Here is a 10338-nt window from a genome sequence, read left to right as displayed (position 1 = left end):
GAGGACATGGGCTCAGGACGGCTGCAATGAACACTGCCCTGAATCCCGGGAGTTGCAGCAGAGCCAGGGAGTTGGACTTCAAGGGAGGATGAACTATCCCGTAGCCTGAGCTCCTTGCAATGGGATGAACTGCAGCGAGACAGGTCCCATGGCACAGAGGTCCTCAGCAGCCCCTCATGGCAGCCCCCCTCGGGCCTGTGCAGCAGGGCTCACGAATGGCCCTCAAGTGCAAGAGTGTGTGATCTTGGGGCCTTGGTGGGGCTGCTGAAACAAAGGTCCTGGGGCCAGCCAGGCTGGTGTTTGGCCAGGAGCACAGACCCAAGGCTGCATCCCACACGAACCCAGAGCTCTCCAGTTCCTTCAGGCTCCAGGAATCAGCAGGATTCCAAAGGGAAGCTGCACAGTCCCAATGCTGCAAATGGTCAAGGTGGGCAGCTTTAGGGCCCTGGGGAGTCAGGCTGCTGCTGCCTGACTCATGCCAGGAAGGCCAGGGGCACACTCCATTTGCCAGAGGTCAGGCAAGAGGAGCTGACCTCCAGTGCAGCCAACCCCACTGTGCCCACTACCCCTTCCCAAGGGCCACCCTGCGACCTGGCCCCACCCGTCTGTCTCCTCAGTTCCAGGCCACTGTTTCTGGGCTTTTTACCAGCTTAAAGCCTACTCAAACCACTCTGCTTCCTCCTGCCCAAGGCCCCAGGTGCCACACCCAGGTGGCCGTGTCGCTCCAGCCTACCTGCTTTCCTGGCATCCCTACTCCAGGCAGAGCAGCCAGATGGCCTCAACCACCTGTGTGAACAGCTCTCTCCTCCCCAAAGGGCAGGAATGGCATCCTCCTTGCCTCCAGATCCTCTCAACCCTCGCAGGGGCTCTGGGGACATCTGGGAGAGTGGAACCAGCTGATCGCCCCTGAGAACTCCCGCTGTTCTGAAGACTTTGAAAGTTGCCAAGGTTCTGTCCAGTTTTAACCTTCTGTGACCAGGATGTGGTGAAGCCATCTCCGTCTGGGGCCCCTCAGCCACCTTGCCCTTGCTATTGGCCCAACTCTCCCAGTAGCCTGGGGGTGCCGTGTGCCTGTGGGGATGGGGAGGGTACAGGGACAGGAGGCAGTCAAGAGGGTGGGCTTGAGCTGCTGCCAGGGCCAGGTGGACAGGAATAAGTGGTGGGAGGGCAGAGCCAGGTACCGGATGGCATCGCTGGGCAGTGGTCGGTGCAGGAGCCGTGCGGAGGGCCACGTGCTGAGGTGCCCGGCCTCCACCCACTGCTCTCCCGGGAGCCTGGAGGCCACGCCCCATGCTTATTTACTGCTGGGCCTCAAGGTCGCCCAGGGCACAGGAAAAGGCTCCTCTGCGCCCACAGAAACCTCAGGACAAAAACAAGTGTTGGCCCTATGACCACAGCCAAGACTGAGGCACCAAAACTAAAACGAACATTTTATTCCATTAAAAACCAACTGTCCCTGCAGCTAAAACTATGTCCATAACTTACAGTCTAAATAAAACCCAGTTAATATAAATAAGGAGGAGGTCATGTCTGCAGAGATCACTCTAGAGAAGAAAGAAAAGAAAAAATAAGTAAATTTCAGCAATTCTGATGTCTCTCTGAATTAAACAAATAAACTGTCCAGGCCTTCCCTCTGACATGCTGGGCTTGCTTCTGAGTAGCTGTCACCACTCACAGGGGAGAGGGGTGGTGACCATGGGTGGAGGGCCACCTCAGAACCACTGAGGTGGCCCACCAGCCTCACTGCACCCCGCTGGCTGGGTCCAGGCTGTCATTTGCTTGAGAACCCCTAGGGCCTCATGGCCCTCCACCACCATATCACCTTGCAGACCCTGCCTCAGCCCCATGGGGCCCTCACGAGGCTTTTCCCCTTGCCTGGAGCATCTCCCCTACACTGCTCCTCCCCCTGCCCAGCTGGCTCACCCTGCACCCTGTCTTGGTGGCAGGACACACAGCAGTGCTGGTGTCATCTCTGAGCAGGCTGCAGGGAAGGGCTAGGCCTCAAACACCAGCCCCCTGCCTGAGAGCCCCTGCCTATAACCTTTGATTTGGGTCATAAACTTACACCCTGCCCCCATCCTAAGGCTCAGCACTCACTGTCCAAGGGGTGTCAGCCCCGTTTCAGTTGAGGAAACAGCCACAGCCTGGTGAAGTACCCAACACACCTTGCTGAAGACCCAAAGGGTCTGAGCCCAAAGCTTCACCCCAACACGAGCCCTATATGCCCTAGCCGACCCTGAAAGAGGGCCTTTGGATCCCTGAGGTCCCCTATACCATTCCCAGCAGAGCCCACTGAGGCCCCAGCAGGGGAAGGGCACCTGCCCCCCACACCTTCCAGCTCACTATGGACGGTAGGGGAGTGGGAGGACCCTGGGCTGGCATGAGGGGACCCGCTACATCAGAGCCTTGATAGGGCCGGTCTGCCTCAGCAGCGGCTCCAGCCCAGGGCTCAAGGAGATGCAGGGCTGGGTGTGGGCATCCACCATGTATGTGTGTGTGGGGGGCCTGGGCTGAGAAACGGGCACTAGGTAGAGAACAGGCCCCCCGGCCCGTTTGCTGAGGGGCCCTTCATGAAAGAGCTGGTATGTGTGGCAGTGGGAAGAGCCCTGGCCGGGGAGCATCACTGTGGACCACCAGTGACGGCCTCACGCTCAGGCAAGGCCCACAGAGATGACATTTTCTAGTTATTAGCCGTGTGGCTGCCAACAGCTTTGTTTTCTCGTAAGTCAAGCACGCAAGAGTCTGGGTAGAAGCCTCTGTGGGCTCTAGCCCAGGGCCTGATCTAAGGCTGCAAAGGACGGCAAGGCTCCAGGGCCCGCGCCCCCCCCAAGGGTCGCCTCCTTTCCCAGCAGTGCCAGGAGGCGTGCGTGTCACTCGTGATGCCCAGCCCACAGCGCGGTCAGGACAGGGTAAATGCTAGCCCTTGCTGAAGGGGTCCCAGGAGCTTAATGAAATTAGCTCCTTCAAAAACGCCCCACTGTGGCACTGCTGCCAGCCCAGGGACAGACACCCTTGGGAAAAACCCCAAATCTCCTCAGGAGCCCTGCTTCGGTCTGAAATGCAAGCAGAAGCCTTGGCTTGAGGAGGGAAAAAGCAGGGAAAGCAAAGCAGGGAACGAGGGGCCCTCTTTACACTTCAACAGGGCCAGCTTTGTGGCAGCGCCCCCCCCGCCCCCCTGAAGTGCCCACCGGAACTCTCCAGCACCCCACCCCTCCCCCACATCTCACCCTCAGGACAGGAGGGAAACAAGTGCATCCAGAAACTTGCTCCGATCCTCTGCTTTCAGTTCAATTACTGAGGTAATGAAAGAAAAACATCTCGTGAGGTGGAGGAGTGGGGCTGAGAGTGAGGCGCAGGAGGAGAAACAAGTCAGGGTGTATTAACTCCCTCTTCCCGGTCATCCAAGATGGGAACCACCCTCCGGCACATTCCAAAATGTACTCAGCCCCTTGGTGGCCTGGAATATTCTGAACTCAGAGGCTCTATTTCTCTGTCCTCTGTATTTAGTCCGCAGAAACTGCTGGTTGCCCTGTTAGTGAGGCTGGCTGGGGTTACAGTCTGTGGGGAGGACCCTCCAGGCCGCTAGAGGACCAGCAGTGACAGCCAGTGGAGAGGACACAGGGATGTGACGGTTTAGAACAGATCCAGGCAAAGACAGGCCTTCCCCCCGTGGTGGACACAGAGCCCTGCCCCATCGTGGGTTGCCTGAGGCCCTGAGGTCGGGCAGGAGGCTAGCCTGAAGTTTTGCTCTGGCCAGTCTCTCTGTAGAAGGGAAACACGACGTGAACTGCCCCCATTTCCAAGGGCCCTCATCAAACAGGGCAAAACCAGGCCAGCCTGGTCCTAGGAGCCATCTGTGCCACAGGCCATGGATCCAGGAACCCCAGGCCCAGCCTACCCAGGTGGGGGCTGGCCTGCCCTCTGTTGTACAACCCCCCTCCCCCAGCTCTCCACCCACATGGGAAGCCAAGCACCTTCCAGCCCATAAATCCTCCCTCTGAGAAGCCAGGACATCCTGCAGCCTGGCCAGCACCAACCTCTCCCACATCTTGGGCACGAAGTAGGAATGGGGGTGTTGCTGCTGGGGGTGAACCCACCCAACACAGAGCTGTAGCCCAAGTGGGCCTGGCATGAAGGAGCAGCTCTAGATGCCGAGACAGCTGGGGTGAACACTGGGTCTCTGATGCCAGGACTCGTTGTAACAAATCAGCTGATGTGACATAAGAAACTGTCCTTTCTGACAGATGGGGGTTATAGGCTGAGGTCTATTCTCCCCAAATTCATGTGTGGAAGGCCTAACCCCCTGCACCTCAGACAGCATGTGCTGTATTTGGAGATGGGGCTTTTGAAGATGTTTAGGTTAAACAAAATCACATGGGTGGGCCCTAATCCAATCTGACTGGGGTCCTTATAAGAAGAGGAGATTAGGACACACAGAGGGACGACCATGTGAGAACACAGCCACCTATAAGCTAAGGAGAGAGGTCTCAGGCCTCAGAAGAGACTGACCCTGGTGTACACCTTAATCTTGGACTTCAGCCTCCAGACCGTGAGAAATAAGATTTCTATTGTTTAAAGCCCCTAGTCTATGGTATGTTGTTAGGGCAGCCCAAGCACACCAGTACAAAGCCGTGAGGGGTCACTACGTCTGTTTTACTTAAAAGTCTAGCAGCTAGAATAAAAAGCAAATGTGGCCCAATGTGAGCCATGTTCCATGCTGGCCTCTGGAGAAGCTGTGGGGAGTCACGGGGAGCACTGGCCAGCCTGCAAAGCCACCACCTGGACTGGGCTCTTCCATTCCCTGGACTCATACAACATCAGGCCAGGGCCAGTGCCCAGGCCGTCACACAGGACCACGTGGCAGCCTCAGGCGGGCCCCTTCACGACAACACAGACAGGAGCTGCTGGCCTGCAGTGGCGGCCAGCACAGCCTCGGAGGCCGTGTCCGGGGGTTGCTGCAGGCCCTGCTATTTCCACGCCCACAGGAGGGGCAGGTGACCCCTGGGTGAGGCTGGCCCAGGAGGCTTTAGTGGCCAGTCCTGCAGACTCCTTGGTGAAGTGGTCTCAAGGGCGAGACTCTAAGGCCAAAGCCAGGCCTATGGCTCTATGGACAACACCTGTTCCCCCTCACCCTGGGAGCCCATCAGGGCCCAGACAGGAGGCGCAGGGCCCCACGCATCCTAGAGCTCCCTGAGCCACCTGAAGCAGCCAGGCCCGGGGGCTGGCTCCAGGAAAGTGAGGGGGTGCTGACAAGGTATTTCTGGTGATGCCAGCTTCCCTGGTTCGAGGGCAGTGCTGACCTTGAAAGGGCCCCAGTGCCGCAGACTCTTACCTGAGAGGTCGAAATGGTTGTGTAACGTTCGGGAGTTGGTGCCCTCTGCGGCCTTCTCAAACGCCCGCCCAAAAAAGCTGTAGACACAGAAGAGGTGTGTTGGGGGCCCACCCACTGTAATGGACCCCCTAAATCCCTGGGACAGACACTGGAGTTGGCCCAGACTCCTCCCTGGCCACCCGTTCTGCCTGTAGGCACTCCTGTTGGTACCCCTGCCTGGGCCCCAGTCTTCTGAGGTCTCACCCCCACTCCTGGACAGTCACCATCTCTCACTGCTGCTCCCGCCTGCATCCAGCTGAGCGCTTCGCAGCCCTCAGGGCCCCAGTGTCCCTGGGCACCTCCCACGGTGCACCCTGACTGCAGCCTCCCTCGTGCCTGGCACCGTGTTGGCAGCTGGGACAGGAGAGGCAGAGGCTCAGTGGGAAGCGTGCTGGGATGGGGGTTTCAGATGAGATTGAGTCACACACAGCAGGGTGGGGAATGGGAGGAGCCTGCAGGGCCAGGGTGCAGCCCAGTGGGGCTGCTGAGGGCGCAGGTGTGGGGCAGGGAGCCGGCCAGGAGCACACACCCACCCCCCGGGCTGTGCAGGTAGTAAGGGCTGGCAGTGGACGGAGAGCATCATGGGGAAGGGACTCTTGGGCTGGGAGAAGAGGCAGAGGAGGGGCATGTGCTTCAAGCCCCCACAGTAACTCTCATACGAGACTGTGCACACCAGTCAGAGCTAACCACTGACCAGCACAGCCACGTACAGCAACAAATTGATGGCTGGAGTGAGGGGGGAGTGCTGGCCCCTGGGGGGAGTGCTTGCTGGCTGCCTGGAGAACCCAGGCCAGGAGCCCCTGGCCAGCTCCACCCCGTGTGACTATGAATCCAAGACCCACGGCATAGCTTTGGAAAGCAGCCCAGCAACATGGAAGCACTTATCTTAAAAAAGTCCATTGTTTCTCCCAACTTGCTACTAAATGGCCTTTGCAGACACAGAAGGAGGTCAAAGCTCACAAGAGCAGGGCTAGGATTGATCCAGATACAAGACCAGTGTCTTCCACAGCAGAGGCCAATAAGAGCTAACTGGGAAAACTGAGAGGCACAGGACACTGAGCGGTCCTTGGCCCCCACGCCACAGCACTGGGCAGCTGAGTGGGGTGTCTTGCAGCCAGCTGTCAGTATCTTACCAAGGTCACCTCTTGGGATGTTGCTGGGGAGCACTGGGCCTGGGGCACTGACTCTGCCAGGGAGGCAAAGACCCCCAAGGATGGTGACATTAGCCCCTGGGATTAGTCAGGGGGCTCTCTGGCCAGGCAGAGCACGAAGGGAGCCACAGGGAGAACCAGGGAGCCCCTCAAGGTCCAGCCTGCTGGCTGACACCAGGTGTGGATGGGAGTGGGCAGGAGAAAACCTGACCTTGCTACAGGAAGAGGGCGAGAACCCAGGCCAACAGAGGCAGGGGAAACATTGGGAAGACAGTGAGAGAAGCTTCTCAAAAGTACAAGATGAGCCTATGCATTCACAAACGCACCAGTACATTGTCTATAAACAAAAAGTTGGAAACAGCCTGAACGTCCAATAGGAGATGACAGGTAAACCATCATCCACTTAACAGGCTTCCTACTGTTAGAAGTCACTTTCGTAAAAATGTGCACAAAGGCCTGATGCTTTGTGAGAAAACAAAACAGAACTACACCACCGATGGAAGTCCAAAATGTTTCCTAGATGCTAAATAAAGAAAAGGCCGAGGGAGAACAGGCAGCCACAACCCCATGGTCTGAGTGACTAAGCAGTTGTGTTAGCTTCTGCCGCGGCTGGAGCTGGACCCTCTATCCGCCGCCCAAACCATGGGGGCACAAGTGAGCTCAGCTTCGGGCGCGGTAGCCATCTCTGGCAGGCAGGCAGTCTGGGGGTGCACATCCCTGCACACACCACTGAACAGTTTCTCGTATGTCAGCTCGTAACTGAACTTTTAAACGTATTTGGCAAATGCCTAAATTTGGGATTCCGTGAGCAATGAATTTGACTCACAGGGGTGGGGGCGAGGATGGGAGACACTGACCAGCTCTCCTCAAAGGTTAGTGTGAGGCCCAAACAAGATGGGGAATGATCTTTCATGAGGGTTTTGAAGGCATCGCAGAGCTGGTCTTGAAGAACTTTGCAGGGGAAGCCTAATTTCTGGGGTGGGTGACCTGAAACCTCTCAGATTTTCAGTATAAGCTGCTCTTCAGAAGAGGGTTTAGGCCCAGGGAGGGCTGGGGTTCTTGCCCAAGGCCACATAGAGTCAGGACACCTAATCACACCTCACTGTAGGTATGTAGCCTATCCTAGGTGGGTCTGACGTTGGTCTTCTTGGGGGAGCCAGACACCCTTGCCCGGGAGGCCTTGAACAAACTAGAAGCATTCAAAAGTCCAGTCAAGGGGTAAGGTAGCAGCTCAATGGCTAACCTGCAGCCCACATATCTAAACCCTCAAAGTCCTGCTGCATGGTGGAAGAGGCTGTCCTCGGTGTGGTGTTGAGGGCCAAGATCACCCAACTCAGCAGAGCCCACAGGCCAATGACAAGCCTGGCGCTCCCAACTCCCAGGAGATGCAAAACCTGGCTCACTTTTTTCTGTCCGAGCTGTCGGTCTCTGGGGGGATGCCCACCACAGTCACGGTGCCCTGCTCCACACTCAGGGGTGCAGCCATCACCAAGGGCAACAGCTTGCAGCGCCGGTTCTTTGTCTGCGGAGGCAAAGTGCACCCTTCATCATGGCCCCACGGAGGGAGCGCACCACTCAGCACCTAGGAGGCCGACAGGGCCAGCCACCCACCCCCCAAAAGCCTCCCGGGTCTTCTTCTCACCAGAGATGCTCAAGTCCCCATGCAGCTGCCCCCCAGGCTATGACACCGTTCCCAGCCTCCTTCTGTGCCAATGTCCCTGACTGTTCCCTCCTTTACCTCCTTTAGGTCCTGACTCAGTTGTCACCTCCTCCAGGAGGCCTTCCCCAACCAACCCTCTCTCTCATCCTGCTTCAGCTTGTCTATGGTGTGTGCCACCATCTGACACTGCACATAATCTTTCCTCATTTGTCCCCTTTGCCAGCATGCATACTCCCTCAACATGGAGACTCAGGTGCTTCCTTCACTGCTGTACCCATTGCACCCACACCCTACAACAAAGGTGACCAACTATCCTGGTTTGTCCAGGACTGAAGGGCATCCCAGGACATGAACCAGGGTAGTTGGTCATCCTATGACATCAGAGCCTGGCTGGTCGTGGTTGCTTAAGAAATGTGAGGGGCACCTGGGTGGCTCAGTTGGTTAAGCTTCTGCCTTCAGCTCAGGTCCTGATCCCAGGATCGGCCCCGTGTCAGGTTCCCTGATCAGTGGGAAATCTGCTTCTCCCTCTGCCCCTCCACCCCGCTCGTGCTCTCTCTCTCTCTCAAATAAATAAATAACATCTTAAAAAAAAAAATGTCTGATAAATGATGGGCCCTCTGGAAAAATTCACCCATTTTGCAGATGAGGAAACTGAGGCTCAGAGATCAAATAATTGACCTCATATCACACAACTGGTAAAGGAAGAGGCTGAGATTTGAACAGAGCCTAGAAGACTCGCGAGCTCATGTTTTGTCCCTAGTCCATCTTTTGTCATTATTTGACTGTCTTCACATAATCCTCAGATAATCATTTTATAGGTCAATTCAGCAATATGAGATGTCAACCTCCTATTAAACATTTTGTTTAAAGTAGCCCCCAGTGTAAACCCTCATCCAGGAAGCGGAGTAAGACTCTGATTGTTGAAATGTGAGGGATCATCCTTTCTGTGCTCATACCCAGTGGGGAGTCTGATGCTAGCTGGGTTGGGGCGGAGGGGTGTCCCAAGCCAAGGCAAAGAAGGGTGTTAGGCGGTACAGAAGACAGAACCACACATGGAAAAGGGAAAGCCAGACCAGAAAACAAGCTTTTGCTGGGAAGCAAGTCTGTGCTATCACCAACTTCATCTTTCCTTGATCTGCCACAGCTGAACCTAGCCCTAGCCCCACATACTCCATGAGGTCCCTTTGTACTTGTCCAAGTGACTAGGAGGACCAACTGATGAAATCAGAGCTTACAGGAACTGAGATCCTAAGGGTCAGCTAAGGAAAACACAGCTCAGAAAAACTGAGTTTTTCCCAGACCCCACAGCTGGTACATAGCCACAGTACCCCAAGGCCAGCTTCTAATGCCCAGTCCAAGCTCTGCTCTGAGGCTCTACCTTCTGGCATCCATCTACCCAGCTCCTCACCGAAAACACGAAGGACTTGAGCAGGTGTCTGCTGAGCAGGCTCAGGGACGCTGGTTTGGAAAATAGCACAATGTCCGGAGTGCCCTGCAGGGGGAGGACATAGAGATAGTCAGAGAGGGCTTTTGGCAGGTGTGGCCTGGTACCCATCTATCCATGGGAAGCCTGACCTCCATGAGGGAGCAGTAGAGGAAGGGCCCCTGGGAGATAACAAGGTTGGTGCAGAGGCAGCTGGCAATGGTCTGCTGTGTGGCTCGCAGCTGCTTCTTAGCGAGTTCCAGGCCATGGTAGAGCTTGTCCAGGTTACTCCTGTAACGGGGCAGACACACAACTTTGGCACAGAGTCACAAACAGAACACTTGGTTCCTGGGGGGTGTGTGGGGATGAGTTTCATTCTTTTCCTCCTGCCTTCCCTATCATATGCAAGGAAGGATTAGGGGTGCCTGGTGGCTCAGTCGGTTAAGCGTCTGATTCTTGGTTTTGGTTGTGAGATTGAGCCCCACATTGGGCTCCATGCTGGGTGTGAAGCCTGTTTAAGATTTTCTCTCCTTGGGGCGCCTGGGTGGCTCAGTCAGTTAAGCGTCTGCCTTCGGCTCGGGTCATGATCCCAGGGATTGAGCCTGGGATTGAGCCCCTCATTGGGCTCCTTGCTCTGCTGGGAGTCCGCTTCTCCCTCTCCTCCCCGCTTGTACTCTCTCACTGTTTCTCCTTCTCTCTCAAATATGTAAATAAAATCTTAAAAAAAAAAAAA

General features: G+C 56.2%; 1 protein-coding gene across 2 annotated transcripts in view; it reads right to left on the bottom strand.

Annotated features, from left to right (window-relative positions):
* Positions 1 to 1244: 1244 nt before the first annotated feature.
* CDC45 (cell division cycle 45) overlaps positions 1245 to 10338 on the bottom strand; it is a 34357-nt gene continuing 25263 nt past the window's right edge. The window contains exons 13-18 of one of the 2 annotated variants that reach the window (XM_032398565.1): positions 9758 to 9896; positions 9591 to 9674; positions 7926 to 8044; positions 5333 to 5409; positions 3228 to 3294; positions 1245 to 1544 (exon numbers count right to left, since the gene is read on the bottom strand). In XM_032398565.1, coding sequence (XP_032254456.1) covers positions 3230 to 3294; positions 5333 to 5409; positions 7926 to 8044; positions 9591 to 9674; positions 9758 to 9896 — 484 coding nt within the window. In that variant the 3' untranslated portion in view covers positions 1245 to 1544; positions 3228 to 3229. The remainder of the gene's footprint in view (positions 1545 to 3227; positions 3295 to 5332; positions 5410 to 7925; positions 8045 to 9590; positions 9675 to 9757; positions 9897 to 10338) is intronic. The other variant, XM_032398564.1, reaches the window with a different exon arrangement.

This window comes from Phoca vitulina, unplaced genomic scaffold, assembly GCF_004348235.1.
Source record: "Phoca vitulina isolate PV1807 unplaced genomic scaffold, GSC_HSeal_1.0 scaffold117, whole genome shotgun sequence".
In the NCBI taxonomy this organism is placed as follows: domain Eukaryota; kingdom Metazoa; phylum Chordata; class Mammalia; order Carnivora; family Phocidae; genus Phoca; species Phoca vitulina.
This window is presented reverse-complemented; position numbering and strand designations above follow the sequence as displayed.